The following is a 17062-nucleotide window of genomic DNA, read 5'->3' on the forward strand; positions in this document are numbered from 1 at the left end:
TACACACACACACACACACACACACACACACACACACACACACACACACACACACACTTTACGTTTTTCCATTTACCACTGCCTAGAAGCCCTAACAAATATTTAATAGTAAATATTACCATGGCCTAGAAGCCATAAAGCTTTTAAGAAATAAAAATATATTACAGTTTACTAGAAAGCGTAGAAGACTCTACAATTTACTAAAAACAGTAGACATTCAGTGACTGCTATTAAAAGTTACGCAGTACTTTCTTTGAGACACTTTAATAACTCAACATATATGGTGCCAATGAAAAAAACAAGACAAAAACAACTTACCTCAAACATCACTGTGGCTTTAAATTGCTTTACAACACTAAACAAAACTGGGTATTTTGTCGTTTAAAAAGTGACTTTAAAAGCAACAAAAAACACCCGACCGAACTCCGGACAAACTCTTGGCTCCGTTGCCCTATCCCAGATGAAAGACGCGGACTACACCCTGTGCCTGGCAAGTCCCACGTACCGACAACTGTTCGCCCTGTTGTTTTAAAGCAGACCCGGAATGGATTCCGCTCCCGCGTTCCCTTTAAAATATGAATCAGCTGTGAAGCGTGAACGTTCGAATCAGCCAATCAGGTTTGCCGTAGTTGACCGGCAATCTAATTTGGAAGCAGTCTGAAGTGATGATGCGTTTGTCTGCTGCTGTGGGTGTTTTGAATTTGATCAAATTGGGATATTGCCGCTGCCTTGTAGGCTCTACTGCAATAAACATTTGAAAAGTAGCTTGTTAACCGACTTCAAAGGGCGAACTCCGATTATACACACAGGCCCATCCTGTATCAATTACCGCATCACACCTCGAGTTGTTAATTAAATAATAAAAGCGCTTGTCTGTGAAGTGCAGAGCGGAGTCTTTGCATTATGCTTATTGTGAGGCTTGAGATGAGGATATTCACTTCCTGCAAACAATAAGCAATGGACCATTACAATCTTAAATTATGCCACTGAAATAACTTTAAAAGGAAACAACCAAACCTTGACAGCAGATATTTCAAACGAGTTTACTAGCTATATTTAAAGGTATTAATATAATTTTTTTGAATGTGAACGTTTCGACTGATTGAACGAGTCTGTGGCCTTAAATCATATAATTTTATATTAATGTGCTACGTAGGGGGATATTTATTTAATTGGCATTCCTTGGCGCAACTCAAAGTGTTGGTCTTTACAATTAAATTTTTCACAAATGAAAACGAGGCAATAGGATGAATTGTTTTAAGGTTTTATATCATGTTTAATTCACAGCACATTTTTGTCACATGCATGTTTTTGGAAAAAAGCATTTTCAATATTACATCGGTTAAATCATCTAAAGTTACACAACTGTACAAATCGACTGGATGTTCACACTTTACCGCCTCGTTTTCATTCACGGAAAAAAAGAAGGCGTCTACCATGAATAAAGTCCACTGCAAGTGCAAAAAAATCAGTACCCATGTAACTGCTGTAAAGAAGCATGAAACATTGCCCATTTAGGACCACAAACAAAAAATCTTTATTTTCTTATCACAAGATACATTAAAGGATACAGAGACACTGGAATATATAAAAAAAAGTTTGAGTTATGAGTTGAAAGAAATTTCTCATTGATATACAAAAATGAAATCCTGCACATCCTTGAATCAAACCCTAAAATCAACCAGTCTTCCCTCCCCCAACTCTATGCCATAATGGAGATCAATATTAAGTTTTTTTTCTTCTTTTTTTCAAGCTTCGCCAAAACATTGTGGGGTCACACAACCCCTTCATAAAAAACAGGTGACAATTAAAAGGGGACATGTTAACATTTATTTGTGTCTTTAATGTGCAGCGCACGCTCCTTTTGTTTAAGAAACATTACAAAACCCCTGATCAGGGGAACAATTTACAATGAAATTTTGTGTTGACTAATCTCAACAAGCCAAGAAATCTGTCAAAAAAGCCCAACCGTTCAGCTAAAAAAAAAAGAAAAAAGCTTAATCATAAGGCAAAAATATGCATCAATATCAGCCTATAGTTGAGCCATGTCTAGGAAAACTCCAAAACATCTTTTCCATCTCACTGGATCCAGTTTAAAAAAAAAAACTTGAGTGGGAAATATGCATCAATATCAGCCTATAGTAGAGTCATTACTAGAAAAACTCAAAAACATCTTTACCCTCTCTCATTATCTACAATTGCTAACAGCATCCCAGTAGCCCACAAGACCTTTATAACACAAATGCGAGGGCATCAACTCGTTTAGAAAAACAGCAGATGTGGAAAACAAACTTTTATGGCTTTGTTCATGATATCATATATGGAAAGGCTCAATTATTGAGGTACAAAACAGGCCAAACTGATTGCGACATCCAACCACCTCAAACCAAGATTTGCCTTACATTCATGAACACCTTCAAACACTTTACTACAACCAGAAGCCATCCTAAGTCATCAAAAAGTGTTTTCATACTAAGACCTACAAGACCTTCAAATATCACTGACTGGAGTAGCTACACTGCAGGAGTTCTGGATCTATGATCACAAAAAAACAACAACAATATTGAGTCTGAGAAACCAGGTTGCCATCAATAAACCAGCTCAACTGCAGATCTGCTGTATAGCGAACAATACTTTGGCTGAAAAGCATTCCATGATACCATCTTTCCACAATTCAGCTAGGCCTGAAAGGCTAGAACCACAAGTACTGGCTGAAATAAAAGGAGAGGCGCAATCATTTATTTGTCTATACAGCATGAAAAAGGGTGGTTTTTGTTGTTAACATAAGCAACCTAAGAAATTAAGAAAATTATGGTAACAAGACCATGTACTCCCTCGCACATTTAAATCCCATTTTCCATACACACAAGAATCAAACTCTTGAAAAATCCTGTTAATATTTATACAAACAACGACAGAACTGGAGAAAAATAAAGTGTGCTTTTCCACCATCTTAGAATGAACATGATTTGCTTTAAATTACACAGTTAAAAGTATTTGTAATTTAAAAAAGCAATGGGACAGCAACTATAACACTGGGAGTAAAATGCTATGAAGTGTGTTGTATGCTGGTGTAAGAGTATGTGGTATGTCATCATCCCGAGCACGTGAGCATGGTGTGCGTATGGGATCTGGGGGGACAACAGAAGAAGAGGAATAAAGAAGAACAGCTGATGATGGCGGGTTTAACATGCTCTGGCAATGGATGTGGTCTACTGGAACATCGCTCAGTCCTCCAACACGATTGGCTCGCTGGTGCTGGAGGGTATGATGGGTACGGGAAGCGGCCGGGGTGGCATGGGAAGTTTGATTTTGACCGGGAGGTGTGGTTTTCTGGCCGCCCGCCTCGTCTCTGCCTGAGTGAGGTGTTTCCTCAGGGCTCTGTAAACCACATTCACATGGAATTAGTCTCAGGGAAAAAAGCAAAAACATGTCAATGAGATGTTTTGGAAACATACCTGGTGTCTTTCGTAGCCACAAACACGACTGGATTCGGAGCATCGCCTTGACTGACCTTCTGCCTCTTAATGACTGACTGGGTGGCTGCTCTCATTCCCAATGCGAACGGTCTTCCATTGGTGGACAAAGAATTACCCCCAGCCTGCAGCCAATGAGAGCGCTTAGATCTGTGTACACCGTTTTCTACCTGCGGGAAGGTTAACGTGTCTTTGTATGTGATACTCACATTGTCGAAGGGCCTCTTGCCCAGTAGGGCGGATGCGCTCCGAGGCTGGTTAACCTGGTTACGGTTGATAGGGGTTGGAGCACCTCGAGGGGCTTTGAGTTTCAAAGGAGCTTGAACAGCTGAAGAATAAAACAAGCACAATCACTCCAAATATTCAAATCTGATAAGTCAAATGATCAGTTTTCAGATATAACATCGTGCCAAACAGTTGACTTTTATGTCTCATCATTAAAGGCAATGTGTGTTAATTTTTCCCATGTTAAAATAGTTTTTCAATCCCTATTTTGGTTTTGATTGAATACTGAAGCCATACCCAATTCTTTAACTATATTGATGAGGGACGGTCGAGGAATAAGGCGGTTCTTCATAGCACTCTTTGCTGCTTTAGGAAGTCTTATCATACCTAAAAAGAGAAAAAGAAACAGTCAAAACATAAATCTGGAGATAAAAAAAACATGTTTATGCTACTGCATACAAATTGAGGGAGAAAACAAGTTTGTATGTTTGCAATTGAATACTCACACTCTGCTTTGACAGCATTGGCATTAATGGAAGCGTAGGGGCGTCGAGCTGCTCGGCGGGACTGCAGGATGTCCTGGCACACCCGACGGGCGATTCGAGTGAGTTTAGTGGTCTGCAGGATGAAGTGGCATGGGAAGTTTGATTTTGACCGGGAGGTGTGGTTTTCTGGCCGCCCGCCTCGTCTCTGCCTGAGTGAGGTGTTTCCTCAGGGCTCTGTAAACCACATTCACATGGAATTAGTCTCAGGGAAAAAAGCAAAAACATGTCAATGAGATGTTTTGGAAACATACCTGGTGTCTTTCGTAGCCACAAACACGACTGGATTCGGAGCATCGCCTTGACTGACCTTCTGCCTCTTAATGACTGACTGGGTGGCTGCTCTCATTCCCAATGCGAACGGTCTTCCATTGGTGGACAATGAAAGACCTCCAGCCTGCAGCCAGTGAGAGAGCTAAGATCTGTGTACACTATTTTCTACCGTATCTTTGTATGTGATACTCACATTGTCGAATGGCCTCTTGCCCAGTAGAGCGGATGTGCTCCGAGGCTGGTTAACCTGGTTACGGTTGATAGGGGTTGGAGCACCTCGAGGAGCTTTCAATTTCAAAGGAGCTTGAAGAGCTGAAGAATAAAACAAGCAAATTACTCAAATGATCAGTTTTCAAATATTTCTCCTGTGTATGTTGAGGAAGCATTGTGCCAAACAATTGAATTCACTGTTATGTCTCAATTTACCCACCCTTAAAAGTGATGTGTGTTATATTTCTGATGTTAAAATAATGTTTTTCTATCCCTATTTTGGTTTTGATTGAATACTGAAGCCATACCCAATTCTTTAACTATATTGATGAGGGACGGTCGAGGAATAGGGCGGTTCTTCATAGCACCCTTTGCGGCTTTAGGAAGTCTTATCATACCTAAAACAGAAGAAGAAGCAGTCAAAAAAGACTATCGAGATAAAATTCACACAGGTTTGTTCACAAAAATTCACAAAAATTGTTTTTATGGTTGTAATTGACTACTCACACTCTGCTTTGACAGCATTGGAGTTAATGGAAGCGTAGGGGCGGCGGGCTGCTCGGTGGGACTGCAGGATGTCCTGGCACACCCGACGGGCGATTCGAGTGAGTTTAGTGGTCTGCAGGATGAAGGTCTGCCGATTTTTAGCCAGAAGTTTAGCTCTCCCTGCGCTGCTGGTAAACGGGGACATGCCCTGAACCTCCTGGCGGGTCATGTGACCACGTGGAGCTGCATCCTATTGGAAAGATATATGTTCATGAATCGATTTGGCAATTTTCTGTCTCCATCTAGCATAAAAACATGTCCATTTAAAATGACTGACCTGAATAATTTAGCCACCAAGATGATTAATGAAACCAACTAGATTTCTCACCGTTGACTTTTGTATGCATTAAACCTTAATATTTTAAAACATCAAAAAAGACAGGGTTAACATACTGAGCCAGTTCTGGTGGCGCCCTCTAGTTGAGTAGGGGTCTTAAGACCACCATACTTTTTCCAGTAAATCCAACAGGTTGCACATAGTCGGCACTGCATGTTGGGAGGGCCCCATGCGTACCACTGCTGGGACTGGGCAGCTGGAGGAGTAGCAAGTCAAACTTATCAATTCATTCATTGTAACGCAAAGGAATAATTGAGCTTATATCTAAATACTTAAGCTCACTCACAGTGGCAGCTTTCACAACTGAGGCCTTTCTGGTAGCCGGTGGCACCATTCATGCCAGGTTTACTTCCAGGTGCACTGATCTGATTGGGGTTGGGTTTGGTGCTGAGGGAGAGAACAAAATTCAGATTCTCCAACAGCAGGAAAAAATGTATTACAGGAAAGACTTTTACAAGTTGAAGAAAAAAAATATCTTTATCTAACATAAAATGAATACATACAACAGAATATATAAGTAAATAGCTACTTTTCATTCTGTGCTAATTTTGCGTTCATTAATAGTTTAACACTACTATTGAAAGGAATTTTGGGTCAGTAGGAGATTTTTTTTTTTTTAATTTATTGTTTTTATTCAGCAGGGATGCATTAATCAAAATTGACAGTAGAGACGTTTACATGTTACAGAACATTGTTTTACTTTATATATAATGTAAATATACTGTATGCTTACATGTTTATATACACCGTTTATATGTCTACACTGCACATTCACACTTATATATGCACACACTACACTAATACTTTTGTAATTGTATAACTTTTGTATCGAGTACTTGTGGTTTTTATCCTCATATTGATGTCCAGGCTGCTAGAGGATTCTCAGAGTAACAATTTCATTGTATAGTGTGACAGAGTGTTTCCTGTACATATGACAATAAAACTCTTGAATCTTGAATCACAGTCTCGACAAAAATATTAAGCAGCTGTTTTCAAGATTGATAAGAAGAAATGTTTCTTGAGCATCAAATCAGCAAATTATAATGATTTCTAAAGGATTATGTGACACTGAAGACTGCAGTAATGGCTGCTGAAAATTCAGCTTTACCATCACAGGAATAAATTACATTTTGAAATATATTAAAATTTTAAATTGTAATAATATTTCACTACATAAATATTTTTAATTTATTTATGATCAAATAAATGCAGCCGTGGTGAGCACAAGACACTTCTTTCAAAAACATGAAATCTTCTGAAACCCAAACTTTAAAACCGTAATCTATTTAAAAATTCACTCCGTTTTAAAAAAAATATTGGATTTGGGATTTTATTTATAAAATAATAATAATAATAAAAAAGGGAAACTAAACACTAAAGGGACACCAATTTGTGGCATATATTTGGAAAATGCCACTTGAATTCATAAAAAGAAAAAGAAAAGTGCAGTGACATTAAATACTCACTAGGTGGGGATGTACACCTGCTTCAGCTTGCTGTCAGCCTCTGCTGCCTTTAGTCTTTTCTGGTGAGAAAAACATGTTTTAAATAACATTCGTATGCATGCATAAATGTTAACATATCAAGATTTATTTTGGTTTTTAAAAAACCATACAAAGTTTGTTACCTGCTGGATGTAACGATCAGTAGTCTTCCACATGTAGTAGAACTGGACCACACTAGCTAATGACTTCCAGGGCAACTGCAGGACAACAACAAATAAATGTTAATTTAAAGGGGTCATATGATGCTGCTAAAAAGAACATTATTTTGTGTATTTGGTGTAATGAAATGTGTTTATGCGGTTTAAAGTTAAAAAACACATTATTTTCCACATACTGTACATTATTGTTCCTCCTCTATGCCCCGCCTTTTTGAAACGCGTCGATTTTTACAAAGCTCATCATTCTAAAAAAGCGAGGTGGTCGTGTCCATTTTTGGAAGACCAAACAAAGTAGTTTTGCTTTCACAACGAAAAACACAGCGGCCCAGCGTGAGGGGAAGCCCTGGCTTAGCGTACGCTGAGGCCGGGCTAGAGTGAGCTGAGGCCGGGCTAGCGTGAGCTGAGGCCGGGCTAGTGTGAGCTGAGGCCGGGATACCGTGAGCTGAGGCGGCGGGGTCGAGAACGGCGCGCCCGGCGGATCCGACGAATGAGCGGCAACCACATGTGATGGACCCCGGGCTGGATTCCGCTTCGTCCACGGTGAAAGTTGATGTATTACCTCAGCGACCAGCACAGATCAGCTCTAGGCATGACGAAGCGGATATCGTCCTCTTTTGGAAGACCAAACAAAGTAGTTTCGCTTTCACAACGAAGCACACAGCGTCTTCACGACATGGCTGCAGCGTCAACAAAACTACAGTGAGACTAAAAGTTACGCCTTCTTTCTTTGCGTGAACATTTGGGCGGCGTTATTCAAATCTTCCCACATAGTGAGGTAGATATGTGGGGGCGTGTTAGAACGAGCCGTTTTAGGTAGGTGTGGCTGACTCTGAACTTTTATAAAGAATATCTCTTTGGATTTGAGACTTTAGTCTTTGCAACTTTACAGATCTTCTTTATGCACCAAGAGCTTGTAACACTCCAAAGAGAAAGGAAAAATTGAAATCGCATCATATGACCCCTTTAAATCTTGAGCTTTCCCAAATAATGCAGTGTGTGTGAGAGCAAATGCTCAAGTATAGCGTTTTAAACTCACAAAGTCTTGGCGAATGTCATTGAAGTCTTTGCCGTATTTCTCCAGAGCCTCCTCGAACAGCATGGCTTCTGAGGCGCTCCACTCTTCCATCTCATCCCTGCAGAGCACCGGGCCACCCTGCGGCACCAGCGTTGACATGGCCTTGGCGAGATCATAGCCGTTCTTCTGCAGAGTGTCCATGGCGTGGAACTATAGACAGAAAGGACAGTGTGAATGTCAGATGTGCATGAAAACGGAGGTTTGAGCGAGGTGGCAGTGAATGAAATGCTCTTGTGAGTAGTTGAGGAAGAGAGAGTGATTGGATGCTTCCGTCCTCTCACCAGTGTGATGTCTCTAGATGCTGCTGCAGCGCTCATGTGCAGACTGGGCTGGCGGATTGAACTGCTGCAGTCTAGTGCACGTGCAAATGTACCAACAGCCCTAAAATACACAATATTTGAATGAACATCATGCTGCTGCGCAATAAAAATGTAAAAATAAAATTTTAATGAACAGTGAAATACTAACCGTGCCACCACCAGGAACTGGTCTATCTGAGGATCCTTCAGCTGGTTATTAGGATCCCAAACCTTTGTCTCAAGCTTCTCCTGCACTCGACTGTCAGAATCTCCTAATGAGGTGGAAAACATTGTATTTACTAATGATTGGTTTTGAATTAGTCCTTCAACATCTCTCCCTAAAATGTGTCCCGAAAATATCAATACCAGGTCCTGAAGTGCTGATGCAATATTGTGATGAGAATCATGTGTGAATAGGACACAATGTAAACATTGCAGCTGTTTCAGCATCAGTTGTCTGACATTGCCACTACTGGAGCTTCTTGGAAATCGATGGGAGTTTTCAACAACAAAACGACCATGTTTTAGTAACAACAAGGCGTAGAGACATTAAAACCTTCTGACCTTCAGCCAGTTTGTCAGGGATCTCTGCCTGGTATTTGGATCCCACTCTGATCTCGCCCTGGTCAGCCAGCAGGGTCTTCTGCACGGGGTCAAACACCAGAGAGTAGAAGAAACAGTCCTACAGAACAAACACACATTATAAAACACAAACACTTCACACAGTTGGCCATTTGAAATCAACAAAAGGTGTTCACTTATCTAACAATTTTATTTTGCCCTTGACAAAAAAAAAAGTACAATACTGTTCAAAATTTGGGGTCAGTCATCTTTTTTTGTTTGAAAGATTTTAAATACTTTCATTCAGTATTTATAATGTTACAACATATTTCAATTTTAAATAAATGCTGTTTCTATTCATCAAATAATCCTGAAAAAAATATATCATGGTTTTCACAAAAATATAAAGTAGCACAACTGTTTTCAACATTGATAATAATAGGAATTGTTCCTAGAAGATCATGTGAAACTGAAGACTCAAGTAATAACTGCTGAAAATTATGATTTGCCATCACAGGAATAAATTACATTTTAAAATATATAAAAATAATATTTCACAATATTACCATTTTTACTGTATTTTTGATCAAATAGCTTTGGTGAGCATAAGAGACTTATTTCAAAAATATTTTAAAAATTTTACAGCCCCCAAAAAACATCAAATAATCCTGAAAAAAATATATCATGGTTTTCACAAAAATATAAAGTAGCACAACTGTTTTCAACATTGATAATAATAGGAATTGTTCCTAGAAGATCATGTGAAACTGAAGACTCAAGTAATAACTGCTGAAAATTATGATTTGCCATCACAGGAATAAATTACATTTTAAAATATATAAAAATAATATTTCACAATATTACCATTTTTACTGTATTTTTGATCAAATAGCTTTGGTGAGCATAAGAGACTTATTTCAAAAATATTTTAAAAATTTTACAGTCCCCAAAAAAGTAAAAAAAAAAAAAAAAGAAGTAAATTCATCACTACAAATACTACCACGACAAATCAATAGTATTTTTTGTTTGCATTACAGTAATGGAAGTTGGAGGAGAAATGATCTTAATTCTTCAAAAAATATCAATACGAAAAAAAAAACATCTGTTCTTAAACGGATCATTCGGTTAATGCATAACAATTTTTGAAACATGACAGAACTCTTACAGCATTGTCGTATTATGGCCTGTCTTTCAATCATGGCTTTAATGATGGTGGTAGTTTTGTGACACTCCATGATAAACCGCACAGTGAGTGCTCTTGTACTAAAAAAAAAAAAAGAAGTAAATTCATCACTACAAATACTACCACGACAAATCAATAGTATTTTTTGTTTGCATTACAGTAATGGAAGTTGGAGGAGAAATGATCTTAATTCTTCAAAAAATATCAATACGAAAAAAAAAACATCTGTTCTTAAACGGATCATTCGGTTAATGCATAACAATTTTTGAAACATGACAGAACTCTTACAGCATTGTCGTATTATGGCCTGTCTTTCAATCATGGCTTTAATGATGGTGGTAGTTTTGTGACACTCCATGATAAACCGCACAGTGAGTGCTCTTGTACTGCAGGTGGACTCTTACCTCTCTCTCTAGGTAGCCAGTTAAAACATCAGTCTCATTCAAAAGTGTGACGTTGCATTTTCCTCTGTAAAAAAACATTAAGTGAAAACATGCACAGTATAAATAGGACTTTATCACTACAAATCAAATGCCTTATATACAGAGGCTTAGTCTGGGCTCTGATGGGACAATACTAGACATGTTTGTGTCTGTGAGTGTATTTACCGTATATGTGTGGCCGGGAGAGACTCAAACTGTCGAGACAGAAACAGTTCTCTGTGCTTGAGCTGGTGTTTCTGTTGTTCTGACACTGAAGGCTGCTTCGACTCCTCTTCAAAGTCTCCTAAAATGCACACACAAACATATGAGTGTGATGCTAATGGCCTCAATTAGTTCTGATGTGAACGAGCTTCCTCTCAGAACACACACAGACCAAATCTTAACAGTTTACACATCACTTTAGGTTATTAGTAATGGTTGTGATCAATTTCACACTCATTCAGATACAAGTAAATTGAATATCCCTCATGAGATCTGTTGACTTATAAGAGAAGTAAACTATTATGATGCAGGTCCAACTCAACATGACTTGAATTGGATGCATTTCAAAAACATGACTTTAATGACCAATATGCAACGCCGACGGAGATATTTCTTAAATAGATGCTCATGTGACTTGGCAGGACTTTATCAGCCGATCTGACCGGACTCCACCCCTGCACAGAGCCAAAGGAAACCCTGTCAATAAGAGGGCGGGATATCAAACCACACCCCTTTCCATTAACCCCTCCTGCCACCCCGGTGGCCCTGCCCCCGCCTTTCTCTCCCCTTGGCCAATGCGTCCCTGCCAGCTTTACTGGGAAACCCTGTGCAATAAACCTGAGGCGCCCATCCCCCCATTGAGCAACAGCACCCCCCCACCCCCCATGCACAAGTACGCATTAAAAAAAAAATTAAAATGGCACAAGCTCTTTCACACATGCACAAGCAGACGAGCACTCAAGACACATGTACGACAAATCCATCATACTTGCACACTCTCAGAGCCAAACATGCACACGCATATATGCATTTAATAACACTTTAGCTCCTTGACAAAGACAGCAGCCAGACAGTGTTAACCTAATGTTAACCCTTTGAGCACCGTGGCCCGGTGGGTCCTATGAAGGCTCTTTTGTTCTGAGAGCACAGGACGGATGGCAGCTGAGGATAAGCACAGAAGAGCCCATTCAGGGAGGGGAAGGAGGAAGATGGGCAGAAGGTAGAGAAGGGAGGACGTGATGTAAATGGGAACCCTGATCTTGTGTAACAGGACAGTGTAGGTGCTGTAGAGTGCCACGACACAGAGGAGGATAGGTTCAGAATTAAACGGGCAGCCAAGTAGACATTGACCTCTCATGACTGCAAAGGATTTGAATGCTAACTCCTGCCCATGTCAACGCAATACAACCTCCTCAACCCAAACCTGACCCTACTCTGGAATTGTTAAGTAAATGCGCTGCACTGACAATTACAACAGGTTCATGTACACAAAATGTACATATAAATGAACCACTACCTCAGGCATGTAGGTGAGATGAAAAATCTTTATCAGACATGTGGGATGTTTGCAGTTGTGTTATATAAAAAATTAGGGATGTTTTCAAAATCGACTAGTCAGTGGGTTGTCTGAATGACTCAGGTGGTCGGTCTCAAAATAACCCTATCAGATGCATTTCTCAGAGGGTGCTCACATAGGACTTCGTCAAAACCTACAGCACAACAGTGGGCATTAGTTTCCAGACATTTTCAGATGTTGAGTTTGTGTGACGCAATGGACAATTATCTGTATGTGTGCAGAAACCAACAATTGCGTGAACTGAATCCAAGAATGCAAGTTCTTTCAATAGGTCAACTGACAGATACACCTAACAAATATAATATATATGGCTAAATATCTGTAGCCTGTTATTGCATAAAACATAATCCTCTGGAGAAGAAAAAAAAAGGATTACACATAATACCCAAAACACTACTTAAACTATGTGATATTAAGTCAGGCAGTAAATGCCAAAAAACAACAACTAGTACTTCAAATTTAGTGATGCAACATCTCAGAAAACTTAAATGCATGGCTGTAAAAATAAAAATAAATAAAAATAAAACTCAAAATCTACTGTTGCATAATTGGTCGACCAATCTGTCCATCCCTAATTATAATGGAAGTGATCTAGGTTTGTTGCTCGTTGTGTAGATTGGTGTCTGTTTTGTGCTGTTTTGCACCTGCATAGAAAGCTCGGCAGATTTCTGAAGAATGTAAATTCACACAATTCAAAACATTCTACAAAAGCACTGCCCTTTGCGTGTTTATTTAGTAAAGTAAATATTTTGGATAATTCGATTATACTTTCAACCATCAATACAAGAGACTAGTACTACTCCACTGACAAATTTTACCATAAATTATGCATGAAATAAAAGATTGCTAATTGCTGCAATCTCACGTGAGTCACAGGTTGCTGTTATTGCCCTCATGCTGGTATACATATAATGTTGCGAGAACGAGATGAAATTTTGAATTAAAGATTGAAGGCACACGGGAAAAAAAAAAAAAAAAAAAAGAAAGAAAAATCAACTTTGATTTCATGATCACTTCAAATCTGTTCGGCATAATTCCACAGATTTACCCTCAAATTCAGTGTAGAATGTAAATTATGGGCCTACTAATTGGTCATAAATTCATAGAGGAGTATGGTCAAAAAATCTTAAAGGGTTAGTTCACCCAAAAATTAAAATTAGCTTGTGTTTTAGACAACAGCGAACAAGAGGGAGAATGTGAGCATTGTGTGCTCAGGCGCTGCCGCAGCCGTTCTTTTTTATTTTGACGGCGCCGTCAAAATAAAAGTCCCGCCTCGAACACATCGGCCAAACAGAAAAACTTATTGGCCAATGCAGATATTTCGATATTATCGGCCTTGACCACTAGCTACGTCATCCGCCAGAACGGCTTCAGCGTATGACAGATACCGGAAGTGAGAGAAAAGTGTTTATTACGTTTGAAATATGGATATTTTTCTTACAAAAACACATGGATTCACTACAGAAGTCCCCGGAGCCGTGTGAGGCATGCTTTATTATGAATGCGTGCGCTTTATTTGACGACTTGTGGACTGTTCAACTGCAACACCCGCTGACTGCAATGATAGAGCTTGGAATAGCCAGGACAATTTTTAATATAACTCCGACTGGATTCGTCTGAAAGAAGAAAGTCATATACACCTAGGATGCGTCGAGGGTGAGTAAAACACAAGCCAATTTTCATTTTTGGGTGAACTAACCCTTTAAGATTTTCTTGCAGAGATCTGCTTCTACATTCAGACTGAAGACTTCAAATACATAAAATGCAAGGTCATATAATATGCAAGTAGTATGACTTAATTATACATGGATTGATCCTCTTTGGTGCCTTAATTGCTGCACCCAATGGCTTTCAATGCTGTAAATCCTAGTTGGTGTTTCACTGCAAATAGTACATCTACATAGAGACACTACATCTTCACCTTAAATGTGATGAAGAGGTGTGAACTGGAGGACACTGAAACAGTTGGGTACTCACTTGCATTGCTATCAGCCAGAGTGTTCAGGTTGGCAGATATATCTCTCCGTCTGAAGAGACAGACAACCTTGGCTTCTACATTTCCATTGGCAGTCTTGGGGAGACATGCAAAGATAAACAGTGTGAGAAAGACCATTCATAAAAAGATCACACTTATAGTCGTTTTCTCTATACAATGTGTGAAGTAAGCGCTTTAAGTGCTATTACTGTCTTCATGTCATGGACTTGTTAAAAACCCATAATTTAACTCTTAAAGTAAACTTTCACCAAGAGTGGGACTGAATAGTACTGCCTATGATTTAAATGAAAGTGCATCCAATATTTAAGCTGCCAAGTAAAAGTTGTGAGCCCTATTAATAACTACATTTCTACTCATTGTCCAGCACTGAAAATGAACCACTCTATATGGAAATGAAAATCACATCTTGCTCATTAATGCAACAGTTTGGGTTAGAGTTGTGTATTTATTTTCAAGACTAAATTCTGACTATATTGAACACAGAACACTTCTATTAATTTAACCATCCTGCTGAGCTTCATAGCCCTTCAAAATGAAGTTACATAAAAGTGTTTTAATCCCTGCTCCAGGAAACAGGCCTGTGTCATTCTCAGCATTATATAAGTCTCTTACGGCTGGATCTTCATCTCAAACAGCCCAGCGTGCATCGGTAGACAAAAGCATGATGGCTGAGCATTAGCAATGCACAACAGAGGGGAGCAGGTGACAGAGACAGTCTGTTACGCTGTCATGAGTGACAATGCATTAGCAGAGAGCTGGCATATGTCAATCATCCATGTTCAGTGTAATGTTTACAACTCTGCACATGCAATTAATGATGTATGGTGGACATCAAAAGACCCAACCAATCACAGTCAGTCTGACTCTAGGCTGTAAGAATGGTGACACTTCAGAATAATTATGGATGCTGTTATATTGGCACTATAAGTCATACTGCTCAAAAATAGGTAAATGCATGCATCAAAAAGGAAGCAAGCACAATATTTTGTATCCAAAATTATGACAGAATATAACATAAGTTTCAACCTTACCTTGTTAAGTTCTTCTATTCTGCGAATCAGATACGGGTTACTGGAGGAGTTTTCAAAATACACATAATCTGTAGTAGACAGAAGAAATCATCTGTAAGTGACAATCATCTGTAATATCGCTGAGCTTCATCATTTATTTATATAAAATATATACATAAAATGACAATGTAGCAAAGATTGGCTTAATGAGAAATTAGGATCTTACACTAAAAACTATTTATAATCAACAGAGATACACCGATATTACAAACAATTATTTTCATGATACTTATGCATATGATAAATTTAACTGATAAATGGAGAAAGATAAGAAATAAAATCAATTGTTTTAAGTGCATTTGGGCGCAACATTATAATATACAGTATGAAAATGGATATTAATTTTTAACATTTGCTAATTTAATAATTGCTATTTAAATAGGTGTTTTAAACATTAACTTTAATTTTAGTTTAGTAATTTAAGTTAATTTTAAAAATGGGGAAAATGAGCATGCACAATTAAATAGACAATATCAATCAAAAAAACAAACAAAAAAAGTCTATAATATCAGCCAATAAATTATATGATACCAATACACTGCACATCCTTAACGATCTGTGACCACAGATTTCCCAAGAATGTCAAAGTCTTACACAACCCTTATAGAATATTTTGGTTGATTTTATTAATGCTTTAATCTACAAACAGTAGTACTGTATTTAAATCCAAAGATATGAAGCAAAAAAATGCAGATTCCATCACATGAACAATCAAATCATTTTTTTTTTTTGCATAAGTTCCATAATGCACACCATACTGAAGGTGACATCATGAACAATGGTATGGACAATATTGAGAGAACATATGATGAGGCAAGGTCAACAGTGTGTACACAGAACACATCACTTCAGTTATGTAATCACTCTCTCTTCTGGTCTGAGCTGGTCAGCTCTGGACATTCTGGTAGATGTTAATCTTTGATCGGACTAACGCTTTCTGTTCTCACCTCTGCTCAACCATGTTCTTAAACCGTGCTGCAAGGGATAAATCAAAATGGAGGTCTCTCTCCCAATTTCATCAGCTTCATCAATCAGAGGGACACTGAAGAGAGGCTGGGCCGAATGGATCAATAATTTCCCTCAAGGAGAAACAGGGTCTAGCCATCTGCTCTTCAAGCAGGGATGTGCTGTATTGTTAGCTCATGGTGTTCAGAGACACCTAAAAATCCACAGAGGCTTCAAGATACTGACAGGGACAAAAACAGCAGACAAACTAAACTTAAAGATCAAATGTGTAATTTCTGCATTACTAGCCTCACTAAACAATGTATGAGAAGTTTCCTGAACAATCCTCCAGATAAACAGAGCCAGTACCATCTCAAATTCACAACATCAATTCAGCCAACATTGCTGTCTTGGGCTGGTCGGGAAGCTCAAATAAACCAGGAAGGTTTTTAAAGGTTTATACTTTTTGAGGGAAACATACCTACAAATGGCTTAGTCGTTGCCAAGGATGGGTTTAAAAAAAAAAAATCCTTTTCAGGTTAATCATGATATTCATTTGAACATTTTAAGATGTTCATTCTGTGAATAGACAGTGCACATGCCTGTTTAATCCCTGCATGACATGTTTGAAATAAAATGTATATAAATATATATATAAAA

The 17062-nt window shown here is 38.6% G+C and overlaps 2 protein-coding genes across 4 annotated transcripts in view; both read right to left on the bottom strand.

Moving 5' to 3' along the window:
• cth1 (cysteine three histidine 1) overlaps positions 1-540 on the bottom strand; it is a 2146-nt gene extending 1606 nt beyond the window's left edge. The window contains exon 1 of the mRNA XM_016474824.1: positions 319-540. Within this exon, the coding sequence (XP_016330310.1) occupies positions 319-327 (9 nt within the window). The 5' untranslated portion in view covers positions 328-540. The remainder of the gene's footprint in view (positions 1-318) is intronic.
• A 1202-nt stretch (positions 541-1742) lies between these two features.
• The window catches only part of LOC107679264 (metastasis-associated protein MTA2-like), a 25249-nt gene continuing 9929 nt past the window's right edge, over positions 1743-17062 (bottom strand). The window contains exons 2-19 of one of the 3 annotated variants that reach the window (XM_016474773.1): positions 15419-15486; positions 14369-14462; positions 10999-11116; positions 10795-10858; positions 9211-9328; positions 8816-8918; positions 8629-8728; positions 8309-8497; positions 7237-7311; positions 7076-7134; positions 5896-5996; positions 5666-5805; positions 5234-5462; positions 5035-5124; positions 4710-4828; positions 4498-4640; positions 4351-4420; positions 1743-3311 (exon numbers count right to left, since the gene is read on the bottom strand). In XM_016474773.1, the coding sequence (XP_016330259.1) occupies positions 3228-3311; positions 4351-4420; positions 4498-4640; positions 4710-4828; positions 5035-5124; positions 5234-5462; positions 5666-5805; positions 5896-5996; positions 7076-7134; positions 7237-7311; positions 8309-8497; positions 8629-8728; positions 8816-8918; positions 9211-9328; positions 10795-10858; positions 10999-11116; positions 14369-14462; positions 15419-15486 (1964 nt within the window). In that variant the 3' untranslated portion in view covers positions 1743-3227. Of the gene's footprint in view, positions 3382-3458; positions 3602-3685; positions 3805-3998; positions 4089-4207; positions 4290-4350; positions 4421-4497; positions 4641-4709; positions 4829-5034; positions 5125-5233; positions 5463-5665; positions 5806-5895; positions 5997-7075; positions 7135-7236; positions 7312-8308; positions 8498-8628; positions 8729-8815; positions 8919-9210; positions 9329-10794; positions 10859-10998; positions 11117-14368; positions 14463-15418; positions 15487-17062 lie in introns of all 3 variants that reach the window. The other 2 variants (XM_016474772.1, XM_016474774.1) reach the window with 2 other exon arrangements.

This window comes from Sinocyclocheilus anshuiensis, unplaced genomic scaffold, assembly GCF_001515605.1.
Source record: "Sinocyclocheilus anshuiensis isolate Anshui unplaced genomic scaffold, SAMN03320099.WGS_v1.1 scaffold1644, whole genome shotgun sequence".
Taxonomy (NCBI): domain Eukaryota; kingdom Metazoa; phylum Chordata; class Actinopteri; order Cypriniformes; family Cyprinidae; genus Sinocyclocheilus; species Sinocyclocheilus anshuiensis.